The 14,740-nt window shown below is 42.3% G+C and overlaps 1 protein-coding gene across 1 annotated transcript in view; it reads right to left on the bottom strand.

Moving 5' to 3' along the window:
- Nucleotides 1-55: 55 nt before the first annotated feature.
- The window catches only part of tdrd9 (tudor domain containing 9), a 36,895-nt gene continuing 22,210 nt past the window's right edge, over nt 56-14,740 (bottom strand). The window contains exons 10-35 of the mRNA XM_034221950.1: nt 12,180-12,264; nt 12,043-12,100; nt 11,835-11,939; nt 11,658-11,755; nt 11,428-11,559; nt 10,464-10,626; nt 10,252-10,315; nt 9,805-9,868; nt 9,648-9,692; nt 9,182-9,235; nt 8,771-8,887; nt 8,213-8,320; nt 7,711-7,811; nt 7,441-7,611; nt 6,635-6,746; nt 6,209-6,424; nt 4,860-4,949; nt 4,496-4,753; nt 3,734-3,895; nt 3,146-3,216; nt 2,758-2,867; nt 1,227-1,323; nt 1,009-1,147; nt 721-839; nt 561-633; nt 56-449 (exon numbers count right to left, since the gene is read on the bottom strand). Coding sequence (XP_034077841.1) covers nt 351-449; nt 561-633; nt 721-839; nt 1,009-1,147; nt 1,227-1,323; nt 2,758-2,867; nt 3,146-3,216; nt 3,734-3,895; nt 4,496-4,753; nt 4,860-4,949; nt 6,209-6,424; nt 6,635-6,746; nt 7,441-7,611; nt 7,711-7,811; nt 8,213-8,320; nt 8,771-8,887; nt 9,182-9,235; nt 9,648-9,692; nt 9,805-9,868; nt 10,252-10,315; nt 10,464-10,626; nt 11,428-11,559; nt 11,658-11,755; nt 11,835-11,939; nt 12,043-12,100; nt 12,180-12,264 — 2,911 coding nt within the window. The 3' untranslated portion in view covers nt 56-350. The remainder of the gene's footprint in view (nt 450-560; nt 634-720; nt 840-1,008; nt 1,148-1,226; nt 1,324-2,757; nt 2,868-3,145; nt 3,217-3,733; nt 3,896-4,495; nt 4,754-4,859; nt 4,950-6,208; nt 6,425-6,634; nt 6,747-7,440; nt 7,612-7,710; nt 7,812-8,212; nt 8,321-8,770; nt 8,888-9,181; nt 9,236-9,647; nt 9,693-9,804; nt 9,869-10,251; nt 10,316-10,463; nt 10,627-11,427; nt 11,560-11,657; nt 11,756-11,834; nt 11,940-12,042; nt 12,101-12,179; nt 12,265-14,740) is intronic.

Raw genomic sequence — 14,740 nt, 5'->3', positions numbered from 1 at the left:
GACTCTTAGGTCACAATGAGGCTATGTTTGAATGAACACTGATTGACAAGCCTCATCTGTTGCACACAACTCTTTTTAATAGACCTCTGCTGAAGGGCGGTAACAAAGAGCTATACAGGAGCTTTCACATGAATGAGCCCAACATTTCTTATTAGCAGCTTGTCACGTATTTAAACGGGGGATTACAACTCCAACTCAGTGAGGATTTTCCTGTGAAAGGCACTAATTTGAACTTAAAAAAAATATATACTCCTCTGAACATAAATATATAAAAATTCCAGGCAACTGTCAAAAGCACAACATAGGAATCAGTTCCGTTTGAACACAAATGGAAGGAGCACAGCGACTATTCAGCTGTTGAGCAGAGTGACAGGATGCAGCTGGAAGAGGACTCCTCTGGTCTTTCCTCCTCCAGGCTCCACGATGTCCATCTTCAGAGAAGGATCCACCTAAAGGTTCAATAAACAAACACTTCAAAAACAGTAGGTAAAATCTGCTCACAAAACTGACAAGAAGAGGACAAAAACAATTAGATTCAGGAGCTCTGTCATGTGCCATACCTGGTTCCATTTCTCTGGTTTCTCGAAGAACACTTGAGGGCCTTCTTCTCTTGGAGGCGACTTGGTGAACAGCCTGCATTACATAACAACAACACAGATCAATACGTGCTTTCACATTGATGAACTTCACACTTGATTTCTGTGGGTGTCTGTGATTGACCTTATGAGGCGGTCCCGGCAGTCCTCCTGCAGCTGGCTGATCCTATCGGGCCCCAGATGCATGGTGCCATTGGGCCCTTCACAGACGAGGCGGTTCACAGCCACTCGCAAAGCATTTATCTTAAAAAGAAAGAAAAAACCTAATCAATCAGCAATAAACAAAAGAAAATTCTACATCATGTGGTAGAACATGAAGTACAAAAGTTTGAACAAATATAAATGGGTACTAATCACTTAACCAATGCATAACAAACAAATAGCATTCCACTCAGTCAATACACAGCTGTACCTCAGTGATGTCTTCAACATCAAATTTGACATCGAAGGCGAGTTCGATATCATGCTCCGCTAGGATGCCCTCCTGTTTCTCACCGTACCAGCCCAAGCCACAGAGGGCGCCGGTGTAGCAGGTCCTCTCTTCATCAGTGCTACCAATAAAAGGGGGAAGGGGGTGTAAACATTGGATTTGGATTATGAGGCCTGCAATAATGAGTCTGTGTGACCTACCGTAGCTCCATGATGGGTGTGAAGAGCATGGTGAGGAGCGCAGGCAGTCCGGGGACGTCTGGCATCAGGGTGGTTTCTCTCAGTAGAATACGTGTCCCTGCAACACAGGCACACATTTAAAGCTGCAACAGTTGACATCGACATTTAGAATGAAAAAAAAGCGGTCATACCATAAGATTACATATAAAGCTGATTTGATAAATACATTAGCATGTTTTCACATTCAGCCAAAACAGATCAACATGAGCGTTTATGTGTATTTTGGCTTTTTTGGAGACCAGACAACTTCATGTCTAATATTCATACATAAGAAAAAGATAAACGACCATCTGTTGCTCCATTATGATCACCAGCTAGTTGCTAACTTGGTTTGCTGTTCGGTGCTAGGCATGTAGTGTAAAGTGGGTTTATCATAAATATAAGCTGCTTTCTCTAGTCATTTTCTAAATATGAGAATAGACTAAAAAGCGAGAGGGTCGGCTGATTTTGGTTGATAGTTTGCGTTTGTCACGTCAAGGGACTCTCATATAATCATGTGATACAATTATCTAAAAATATTGATTAGTGGAGCTTTAAGCCAGGGGGGTCCAAACCTTTTTCGCTGAGGGCCACAAACAGAAAAATATACGAAGGGCTGGGACACTCACTAGAGCAGTGTTTCTCAAACTTTTTCATACCAAGGACCACTTAACCAATAAAAATACACTCGCGGACCACCTAACTCCACAGATATCCAAAAACACATCGTTTTTTGCAAATCGCCTGAAAATGGTACAAACAAGTGGCCACATGTGTGATGAAGGTGTTTATCTGGGCTATATCATGCAATCAAAAGTGAAACTTAAGCTCGTTCCATTGCGGAGATATTCCCGCGAGAGTGCGGAAAACTTTAATTAATTAATTTCAAATGTGAAATGTTACCAATATACTCACGGACCACTAGGGGGCGGTCACGGACCACCAGTGGTCCGCGGACCACACTTTGAGAAGCACTGCACTAGAGGTATATTGCCTCATAAGTTCAGTGATAAATGAGCAAAATGAATCAAATGATGCTTGATACTTGAAAATGCTTTAAGAAACACAACAGCCGAAATCCCAGCTCTCTAGAGGGTTTACTTTATTTAGTTATAAGAGGTGTTAGCAGCTCATTCCTTAAAACAGGAGCTTCAGATTGCTTACAAAAAGAGGAAATATGAAGGGTAGATTTCAAGCTTGTTATGGCAATAAGTTATTGGGCTTTTTTTAATCAACTAAGAGTTGTTTGACATTTTTCCCAACTTTAATTGACAGAATTTATTTGAAAAGTGGGCTTTTTTAACACATGAATACTACTGTGTAATATATTTGTACATATATATTTAAGAAGTACAATATATGACAAGCACAAGTTCATTTGTGGGCCATACTTCATTATACTTTTTTAATTAGCTGAGGGCCATTTAAAAATGGACCGTGGGCCGCATTTGGCCCCCGGGCCGTAGTTTGGACACCCCTGCTTTAAGCCGTTGTGAAATGTTATATCCGGTACCTGTGGCGTTGACTGACACACTCCCAGCCACCAGCATCCTCTGATGTTTGTAGTGAGGGCTGTCATTCAGGGCCAACGAGTTGATGCTGCTTCTCTCAATACACACTGTCCTGCAGGAGCGAACACACACGATTCATATCACAACTATTCTGGCAAAATATTTGCAATTATAAATCATAATGGTACCCTACATTAATAAAATATCAGACCCTTTTTTACACTTCTCTACCCAGGATATCAAGCTTAATGTCACTCGGGAGGTTATTCATGATTATCCCAATAATAAACATTATCCAGCATCTACTCGTATTGTGAGTGTTGCTAATATCACATCATATATTGTACAATCTCTACCCTCAATTCATTTGGCCGCCATATAATTGCTTACTTGTAGCTGGTTCTGTGGCTCAAGCTGTAGAAGCTTATCTTATTGGGACTGTGTGGACCGTTCAGATGAACCTGTGGTGTAGAAATGAGGCGGCAGTCAGACACATGTGACGTATTCATGCATTGATTATTGTGACAGTCTCCCTATTGTCACTGTTCAGCTTGTCAGACAGAATGGGTGTGCCCCGAATGAACACAGCACTGAAGAGGCTCCATCTGCTGGACGAACTGAGAGCTGCAGGAGTGATGCCGTCATCATCTCAAAAAACAGCATCTTGGAAACTAAAAATATTTGTCTTTTTTTTTAAATATCTCCTGAAAAAACATTTTAATCTGAAATATTTCTCTTAATGGATTGTAATTATTTCTAAAGGACCTGTAATAGTGTTTTTGAAAGGTGCAAATATATCCTGAAATACAAAAAACATTTTTTATATTTTAGTGCAAATATATCCTGAAAATATTCTGCATGATGCAGTGCAGTGTGTCGTGCAGTGTATCGTGCAGTGTATCGTGCAGTGTATCGTGCAGTGTATCGTGCAGTGTATCGTGCAGTGTATCGTGCAGTGTATCGTGCAGTGTGTCTTGCCTTGGTCTTGGAATGGCGGCCCTTGGAGAAGTGGGTGAGCAGGTCGTCAATGATCTCCTTCTCCTCTCTCTTGCGATCTTTCCAGGAGCTGCTGGCAGCGTTGGGGACATACGTTCCTCTCTCCATGTCTTTGTACAGGGACATTATTATCTCATGGTTTTGCTGTAACACACAAATAAGACATCTAAAATGAAAAGGGCACAAAGCTATTGTATGGCTCTTTCTGTATCGTGGCTAGCATGGTTCTCGAAACATTGGTGTTTCTCGTAGTGATTTACAGTTAGGTTGGTCCTAAAAACCCAACTAACTCAATGATTCATGCTTTTATTTTCATCACAACGTTGCTCACAGCGTCCAAACAACATCTGCTGGGAAGAATCAGTACTGCAAGTACAAAGAGGAACACTTGTAGGTGTGTCACTGTGGGAGCAGTGAAATGTAACTGATGTTAATTTATGACTAAACCAACTGCTTTCTCTCTCTAAAGAGAAAACACTTAGATCAAATGTAATCAAATTTAAAAAATGACATTTGACACATTACTTCTAATAAAAGTAATGACTAAGTAAAATGACAATTTGACTAAAACTAAAAGAAAAAAATAGCTGCCAAAATGAAAACTCCTAGCATGCCTGAATGAAAGTTGTTAATAGTCCCAAACGTTGTTTAGCTGAGATATGTCTTTAAGTAGAGCTTGTTATGATTCATTGCTTTCTAATACATTGCATTCGAGAGAACCTTAGCTCCCAACTGTTGTGTCACCTTGGAATCGAAGCTCTCCTCGGCCTTCATGGCATGTTCTTCTTCCACCAAGACGTCCACAGCGCTGGTGTTGGAGGTCTCTGTGTCGATGAGCAGCTGTACACGCATGACCCCGTGCAGGATGGAGTACAGCGACACGATGAGCGAGCGGCCCTTCACCAGCGTGATGAAGCGGTCGCGTGCTCGGCTGCTCCACTGGTTCCCCAGGATGATGGACTGAGCTGACGGACGCATCGCAGTAACTTGGAACTCCTGAGCCTGAGACAGTGAGCAGAGTGTGTGTGTGTGTTACGGTTAGTTCACAGCCAGGACATCGGAACAGGTAGTTGTGAATAAATGACCTGACCACTCGTAATATTGCTACCTGGAATGGGTGAGACTGAAGATTAGGAGGTAGCTCCCTGAGGCCGCTGCAGGAAACAACCCCAGTGTTGCCAAAGTCCAAGAAGAACACCTGCAGGGCAACAACAGAGCCTGTAATCTGGTACCTAAAGTAACATCTGAAACGGCTATCACATACTGCAGTGCAGACGCTACCTTCTATTTAACACTCTCAAAGGTCGACACTGAGGTCAGTTCTAAAGTCACAAGCCTTCATTTCTGGTGACAAGCTAAAGATGGGTATCGTTAAGGTTTTAACGGTACTACTACTTTTATCGATACCGCTTATCGGTCCGGTCTTTTAACGGTACTCTTATCGGTTATTTTGGAGAAAAAGGTAAACTAACTAAACAAATTGTGAACAAAACTAACATTGCTTTTATTTAAATTAAATACATAATATTTCACATCAAAAGAAACAATGTTTTAACAAATCGTATTAAATAATCTGATGACAGAACTGTAAACAGAATAGCTGAACTTTAACTAAATAAATAACTCAGTTACCTCTAATCATTAACCCATGTTTGTATAATTGAGTTAACTCTGTGTGTTGCTGCTAGCATACATAACACCTGACGTGGAAACGTTACTCGTGGATGGGGCTACAGAGCTGCTAGAAAGACAGTCGAACCCGGTGCATTCCTCCGTCTGGATGTGGAGCACTTTTGCTAAATGTTTAGACAAATTGCTCGTGTTACCGCCCTTACATGCTAAACTCTTATTGCACTTTTGGTAACGAGCATTGTCCACATCGAGACGGGTAAAGTTTAACCACACCTTGGAGCGTGTTCTCTCCACCGTGTGTGTGTTGCATCAGCTGCGTGTGTGTAAACTGCCGCGCCCCCTCGCACACAGACGGAGAGATCTCCCGTCTGGATTGGAAAGATCGAAATTACATCAGACGCATTTTGTAGTATTATTGCTTATTAGAAACGGAGTTGGCGACACTAAGACTGCGATATAATGTTTATGTAGCAATAATACATAGACATACGTTTTAAATGTCTCCAGTACCGATAAAAATACCGATAACGTTGGAGCTTAACTGCGCGTAAAACACACATGATGACGTCACCAACGAATCGACGAGTGAATTAGTTGGTAACTAATTTGGTCATCGATTAAGTCGATTAGTTGTTGCACCCCTACTCGAGTTCCTTGATCAGCATCACTTAACATTAGTTATCTTCTACTATGACATAATCATATGGGAAAGAGTTAAAACATTGAAAGTAAGAAAGGGGATAAGTAAAGGGGATTTGTTTTGAGAAAGACGAATGGGTGCACTACATCCTGACCACAGAGATGCAGCGAGTGAGTGACGTTCACCTCCACTGTGGTGCCACGCATGTGCAGGATCTTGGCTCGGTAGTACATGTTCTGCTCATTGGTCTCAGAGTAGGGAGCCAGGCACAGCAGGTTGGGGTACAGAGACACAGTCACCGGCTGCAGCGTGCAGGAGTTTATCTCTGCTGTCAGGCTGCGCTGCTTGGCCAGGCTGGCTTCATCTGCCTGGAAGCCCCAGAAATGACCCACCTCCACCACCTGAAGCACAGACAGAGTGACAAGAGGATACATTCATTCTAGGGCTGTGCGTCTTCCCTGGTCTCACGATTCGATCACATCATGATGCATCTTGGAAACTATTCATCTCAACACCCCTCATTCATTCAGTTTAAGACAAAGAAAACAAAAACAAATGGGTATCTCTCATAAAGGTGACCTGTTTGACCAAGTTAAATGTAAAGGACTAACCTCTGTGACGTTGACCACAAACAAGTGGTTGGGGGGTAACTTTTCAGGGTCAACGGCCCCAGAAACCACTCCCACCGGGCAGACAGTCTGGTTCTGGAAGTCGACATTCACCCTGCACAGCAGCAGCACAGAGAAACAGACTTTATAGTTTTGTTTTTTATTAATTATATGTTTAACCTTATAAATCACAGATTTGCTTGGCCAGTGCTTGGGGTATAAAGATATCCTGAACAAACAATGTAAATGTAATTATGAATATTAAAGTGAACCGACTGGCATGTTGTGGATTGTGTTTACAGTCTTTTTGTAAACATTTGCTCTCTACCTAACTATTGTGCACTAGTGTGATCAACATTATATTTACTCAGATCTGATCATTAAGCATAAGAAAACAACAAGCTTTCTAACAAATCAATGGTAAGATTATCCACTCACACTAAATGATCCTGATGAGTTTTATGGCAAGTCGTGAACATGCATCAAAGAAATGACAGCAGTCTTGTTCTCAGTTAGCTGTATTATTGTTGGATTGCTAATAATGTGAAGCCCCTCTCAGGGGGAGATGGGAAGAAGCTGGTGCTGCCTCTGCCTCAAACCTCCCCTCTGTGAGTCCATGTTATCGCTGCAGAGTCATGCAGAGTGTGAGGATGTCACATTATATTAAGGCTAAGCACCGGGGCAGTGACCAATGCAGGGGCACTGACTTTTCAGCCGCAAAATACAGACAGTAAAACATCTCTGCTCTTGCAGCAACTGATTTCACTCGCATACAGAAAGATTTGTTTAATGTTTGAATAGTGCCTTACCGTGCAGCTTTCATGTGAGTTATGTTTCTACCCTCAGCCAAGATCTCTATTTGTTCGATGGGGAAGACAGACAGCTCCAAGTGAGCACTCTGCTGTGCCAAGAGGAGGGCCAGAGACACCTCAGGCAGCACCCCCGAGTCTTGGGACGTCCTGTAGAACTCCACATATGCTCTGAGAAAACAAACATAGGAATAATGACCATGCATATTTCAATGTTTCTTTGAAAAGATGAGTAGATAATGTCTGATTTGCTATAGTGGCTTTTATTACCTGGAGCTGTCAAAGGAAATGGCTTTGACCTGTCCACACAGGCGGAACAGAGACTGCAGCTGCTTGTAGTACAGGAAAGAGTATGAAGGGAGGTTCCTCAACTAAAAACAACAGGAAGTCAGGTGTTAGTTTATCCAATTTTCCCACATAATAAGGCTAAAAAACAACAAACATAAAAAAGCCACAAGGGATTTGATAGTGATAAAACACCAAAAAAGGGGTCAGTTACATTACATTACATTACATGTTAGACGCTTTTATCCAAAGCGACTTACATACTCAATACTGTGGGCAATCCCCACAGGAGCAATTTGGGGTGAAGTGTCTCAGGGACACAACGACATGCTGACTGCAGTGGGGTTCGAACCTGTGCTCCCCTTATCCCAACACCAAGGATCTATCCACTGCGCCACACCTCTCCTTGATTACAGTTGATAACAATTATAATATAGTTTAGAACAGAAAACTATTATTTTAACACTTTTAACACTATGGGTCGTACCATCACTGTTGTTCTGGGGTTGAAACCACTCAACTCTCTGGAGGCCAGGTCTTCATCTATTTCTCCCTGGACAAAGTAGTGAGGGTAGTGGGCACCAGCAATGACCACCTAAGAAAAAGAGAAGTGCAACCTAAAACAAACTGACATTGAGTTGTAGATGAATACTACACGGGAGAAAGTAAGCCAGTGATGTTTTCCTGACTGCCAATATGAACTGGAACTGATAAAGACATTACATGTTACTTGTTAGATGCTTTTATCCAAAGCGACTTACATACTCAATACTGTGGACAATCCCTGCAGGAGCAATTTGGGGTGAAGTGTCTTGCCCAGGGACACAACGACATGCTGACTGCAGTGGGGTTTGAACCTGTGACCCCCTGATCCGAATACCAACGCGCAAACCACTGCACCACACGACTCATCACCTCTGCAGAGTTATCGGTACCTGGAATGAATGGTGATTGTACACTTTCCCACTGCAGGCAAAAGCCAGGTGATAGTGTTCTTTGCACATTAGCAAAGAGGCTTCATACAATGGGTATCACTGACTCTTACCTGAAGAATGAACTTCTGCCTGTGTGCGCTGGTGTAATCCAAGGTTTGAGGGCTCTCCGGCACATGCATGTTGAACTGGGAGACACGCTTCTTCAGGTCCTCGTACAGCTCTGCAACCTGGACAGTGAATTACTTCTGAGGAGGTCTGCGCCACATTACACAGCTCCATTTTTAAATATCAATTCCTTCAGACTGGAAGTTGACACGTTAAACAGTCAACGGTGCCCCAAAAGGCATTATTAACTGATCTGACATGGAATGTATACACCAAGTATCATCTGTCAATAATGCCTTCCTTGTTTGATATATATTTACAGTCTGACTGTACCAAACAAAAACAGTCACAAAAATGTGATGGTGATGACAAAGACTTCCTGTAATATGACCCATCTCTCGGCTTGATCTCCGTACCTCCCTGATCCTCTTGATCTGAATGAAGTTCTCCTTTCCCCAGTCCAGCTCGTCCTAAGTAGAAGTAGCCGGGGCAAAGAAAACATTAACTTCAAGGATAAACACAGAACAAAAGAGAGTGCGCCACTGATTCTCACAGCCAAAATATAAGCTTGAGTAAATAGTTGAAATGTTAACAGGCTTTTGTCCAACCATCTTAAAAGAGACAACGCTCACACAACGTTTAGCAGTACTGTCAGCTGAAGCGTGATAAGTTTCCTTTGTACATTGCTATGTATATGTATTACTAAATAGGTCAGGGCAATTAACTGTACGACGATACTAATCTTTAAAATCATTTAGGATGATTGACTTATTGTCAAAGGTTGGCTCTGTACAACAACAGTAGCACAAAAGGAAAATAAACTAGCATCTTTTGTTCTGTGTTTGTTGATTCGAAGCTGAGGTTTGGTGTCGTTTTCTTCACCTTTGGATGTCTCAGCTGTCCTTTCTTTTTGGATGAGTGCCATGCCTGACAGGAAGAAAAAACAGGAAAGGGTTTTATAAACAGCAGCCATCAGGCAAATATGTAAATCCATTGAACGTGGTTGGACTTGCTGCTGACCTGCCAACAAGCACATTACCTTGAAGACATTGACGAAACTTATAGAATCACTTTGCGCGCCACGAGCAAAGGCCAACTTGCTCCTAGAACAACAAATATTATTCATTGTTCAAAAAAAAAAAAACATACATTACACAGAGCAAATATCTGTTTGCAGGCTGTAAGGAGATTGATGAAAACATGTTACAGGTCTGCAGCCTGGGCCTTGTAGGCCTCTACACGGGAACTGCAAGAACATACAGTATGTTTGTGCTCCGATTTGCCAAAACATTCAGTTATCTTACTGTGAAAAGCAGGTTTTAAGAAAGTGTGTATTTTTCTATAATGTTGTCAGACAACTTTCATTGCCTTTGTTGTCCCCATTAGGCAAGAAAATATGGGACTAATAGAGTTGAAAAATACCTAATGCCACTTTGGTGGAACATGAAAGTGATCTAGACCGACAGACTGGCAGTCAGTGACTCACCTGTGGCCGGCCAGCTGCTGCATGGATGGTATGGCAAAGAAACTCTTCTGAGAGTGCGAGGCAGCTGAGCATAAGAGAAGTTATTGTTGTTATTGCAAACAGCCCATGAAAAAGAATAACCTCATTATTTATGGTTTGTTGTTATGTTCACAAACCCATTAGCAAGATTGCTGTCACGGAGGTCTCTTCCAGTAGCATAATAACAGACTGACCTATGATGAGGCACTCGTCCAGGCAGCCGAAGATGTGTCCCAGGACAATCATCTTCCCAAGGCACAGGTCCACAGGCAGGTGGGCCAGCACTCGGCCCAGGAACGTTAGCTCGCCATTGTCATTTTGACCCGTGCCATCACTTTTCGCAGATAGTGCACCAATCTAGAGAGGGAAAGACCCAGCTATATTATTTATACCTCCAATGAACCACGAAAACCTCATCTCAGAATAATAGTTTGTCCGTTGCTTGGATTTAGACATAAAAAAGGCTGATACTTAAATTACTTTTGTTTTAGAATGCGTTGTAAAGTTGACTTGCTATATTAATCACACTTCATGGTTTTACATTTGCCAAATTGCAGGTTGTCTAGCCTCAGATTGTCAGAAAGAGATGGTCCAACAGTTTTGAAATGACGAGGACTAAGGTTGGCAGTTTTGAGGCTTGTCCAAGCTCCTTGTACAAGAATATCAGGTTATGTTCAAATACAATAACATCTTTTAAAGTTAACTCTTTTGATAAATACATTTGAAACTTTTTTGATCAAAGCTACTTTTATCTACGTTTGTCTGTCACTGATTTTGATTTTTTTGCTAACTAATTTTGAAAGACAGTACACTGACACAGCACTGCCCTTCATTACTCTCACCTTACATATTTATGCAGACTCTGGCTGACACAAAGCTCCCGTCAGAGAGAACTAATAATAATACCTTACATTTATTATAGCGCTTTTCCAGATGCTCAAAGCGCTTTACAAATACACATTACACATATTTTTTATACATGCAATGGTCACTGTGGACAATACCCACAGGAGCAAGAACTCCTGGTCTAATACTGTGTGACAGAGCTGGGTGGTCAGCAGCTTGCTCTAATACATCCTTACAGCCACACATTCATAAGTACTTGACTTAACAGTAATGGCTCTCTAAGAGAAGAATGATAAATCTGCATGTATTGACCTCTTTGAGCTGCAGCACTGTCCTCACTATGTCACCAAGGTTGGGGGGTGAGAGTGCCGTGGAGAGGATGGAGCGGGGATCTCCCATGTCCAGCAGCTTCACCTTCAGCATGATGTTGGACAGCGGGGCGAGCTGAGAGTAAGGCAAAGAGTAGCGCAGATTAGCTGTCTTATAGGGGTCGAATCAAATAAAGAATTAAAAAAACTCTGGTTATGTGTACGTTCTCTTACCAGCATCTCAGGAACCATGTAGTCTGGGATTTCATTCTTATAGAACTCTTTGGTCACAAGGCGGTAGCAGTAGCCCTTTGACACTCGACCTGCCCTACCTGACAGAGAGAGGAAAGAGTTCAAAGTGTTGAAGGACAGAAATGAGAGGTACACTTCTGAGCTGTAGGTATATTGTACCCCGACGCTGGTTGCAGTTGGTTTTGGATGCCCAGGTGAGGCGCAGAGACTGATAGTTGGTATCTTGATCGCAGACCATGTGACGGGCCAGGCAGAAATCAATCACTGTGATGACAAATAAAATGCAGCAATCATATTTTAGATATTATTGTTATTGATCACACATTCAGCCAATACATAAATCCTAGTTGAGGACAAGAACACTCACCGTATTTGACATCTGGGACAGTCACCGAACTCTCAGCAATGTTGGTGGAAAGGATGACCTGTAAAGATGAAGAGATCATTGGGCTGGCACTTACCAGAAACACATAAGACCACTAAGGTAAATGTTTTTTTTCTTACCTTTCTGTATCCAGGGACAGGGGACAGAAACACGCAGTTCTGCTCCTCTAGAGTCACAGAAGAGTGCAGAGGATAAACCTGCAATCTGAAGAGAAAGTCATTCATTGTAAGAGTAAAGGTTAATCACAAATAGAAAGTATAAAAAGTTAACAAGACAAAAGCAATAGGTATTACAGGGATACAAACTCATCAGGTATGAAAAAGGGGACAAGGATCCGAGCCCCCCGACCCCCCACGGAATATCGACTTTAAAATGAGGAATAACACAGGATTTTAGAAGTCAGAACAACTGAAGCAGCAGTGGTAATAATAACAGAAACGTTATGGGAGGGTGTCCGGTGCATTGCTCAAGGGCACCACGGCAGGGCCCAGGAGGTAAACTGGGACCTCTCCAAGTAGCAGTCCAAACTCCATATTTAGTACTATACTTGGGTACAATTTTGAGATACTTGTACTATACTTAAAGGGGACCTATCATGCAAAATGCACTTTGTGATGTATTTTATACATAAATATGTGTCCCCGGTGCGTCGGGGAACTCACGCAGCGTCAGAAAATAAAACCCTCTCTCTTTTCCTCCGTACCCAAATCTTTTAAAAACGGGTATACAACGAGCGGATACAGATTTGCTGCCGATCTGACGTCAAATCGGCAGCGGACCCACAGAAAATTGCTATCAGAAACAATGCCTGACGTGTTTTGGACGTAATCTCGTCTTTGTTTACATTAGCAAGCCTCGCTAACACTCGGAGCTAACCTGTACTGTAGAGGTGTAGTCATGGACTCTGACCTGAGTTTCAACAGTCACATTAAAACAGTTACTAAATCAGCCAACTATCACCTAAAGAATATATCTAGGATTAAAAGACTAATGTCACAGCAGGATTTGGAAAAACTTATCCATGCTTTTATCTTCAGTAGACTCGACTACTGCAATGGTGTCTTCACAAGTCTCACTAAAAAATCTATTAGAAAGCTGCAGCTAATTCAGAACGCTGCTGCTCGAGTCCTCACTAACACTAAGAAAGTGGATCACATCACTCCTGTTCTGAAGTCTTTACACTGGCTTCCTGTGTGTCAAAGAATAGATTTCAAAATACTGCTGCTGGTTTATAAAGCACTGAATGGTTTAGGCCCAAAATACATTTCTGATCTTCTGCTAAATTGTGAACCATCCAGATCTCTCAGATCTTCAGGGACTGGTCAGCTTTCTGTCCCCAGAGTCAGAACTAAACATGGAGAAGCAGCATTCAGTTATTATGCTCCAAATATCTGGAACAAACTCCCAGAAACCTGCAGGTCCGCTGCAACTCCGACTACTTTTAAATCCAGGCTGAAGACTTTTCTTTTTGCCGCTGCTTTTAATTGAACTATTCATATCTTAAAGTGCCCGTGAAGTGCATGTTTTTGCGCCAAAATGAAATGGCAGTTTCATTCCTTACATATCATTGTGCCTGTTCATGGCTAAAATAATTTTTAATTATTAATTAATTAATTTTAATAATATCGGCCGTCTAAACCTACCGGAAGTTGCCGACGATAGCGGCTGTGACGTCACAAGATGGGCCCTGTTGTGATTGTAAACATGGCGGAGACTTTGGAAAGTGATACAAGTGCGAGAGAAATGATTGATTTTGACAGGATAGATGAGGAAAGTGGCACAGAAGATGGAAGTGACGATGAGGAAGCGCAGGACATCATTGAACCCTACAGATTTGAGCCGTCAGGGACGTCAAGTGGGGAGGATAATGGCGACGACATGGACGATGGGGAAGACATTGACCGGCTACAGAACACTGAATGGTTAGCAGGTTAGCAGTGACTGTGCTGTCACTGTCGATTGGAAAATAGGGGGGGGGGGCGTGAAGACTGAAGGGTCCTTTGCCTTGTTTAAAATCTCTGCTTGGGCTCAGCCTCTGGGAAATAATTAGCTTATGTACATGTCATGTGCTAGAGTATTATTAAACTATTAAATTATTAAACCCACTGAGATAACTTAGGCTACAGTTTACAATCTAATCACTCAGAGTCCTTTACCTCCCTGAGCTGACGTAATCTCTCTCAGTCCCACAGGAGAGGACTCTCCCTCTCCTTATTGTTGAAACAGCTAATCTCCGTTAGCTCCGAGCTAGCACCAGATGCTAACAACAACCCTGTAACTCTCTCAGTCTCTCTTTCTCTCTCGAATCGACCAGTGGCCTTTATTTGTCATGAACAATCAACGAATCTACGAAACAATGACACCAGCCAGGCTCACCTTCATCTTTTGGGAACAGAAACATCGCCACTTCGGCAGACTTGACATTAATACGGCCAGCGGCAATGAATCGCTTCCCGTGTGTTTTTCCTCCCTTTTTCTTCACTGTCGCCTCCATTGTCAGGTTCTCGATTGGCAATCACTTCCAGTCGACTCAGACACACTTTCCAGTAAAATACTCGCTCAAAAACTTTGATAAATTCAACTTTGAAACAGAGAAACAATAAACTGTGATGAATGTAAACACTTCGGCGGCGACCATCTCGTGACGTCACGCAGTAGATCGCAAGCCAGGCCCACGAAG

The sequence above is a fragment of the Gymnodraco acuticeps genome, unplaced genomic scaffold, assembly GCF_902827175.1.
Source record: "Gymnodraco acuticeps unplaced genomic scaffold, fGymAcu1.1, whole genome shotgun sequence".
Taxonomy (NCBI): Eukaryota; Metazoa; Chordata; class Actinopteri; order Perciformes; family Bathydraconidae; genus Gymnodraco; species Gymnodraco acuticeps.
The sequence above is the reverse complement of the archived record's forward strand: the minus strand, read 5'-3'. Positions and strand labels throughout refer to the sequence as shown.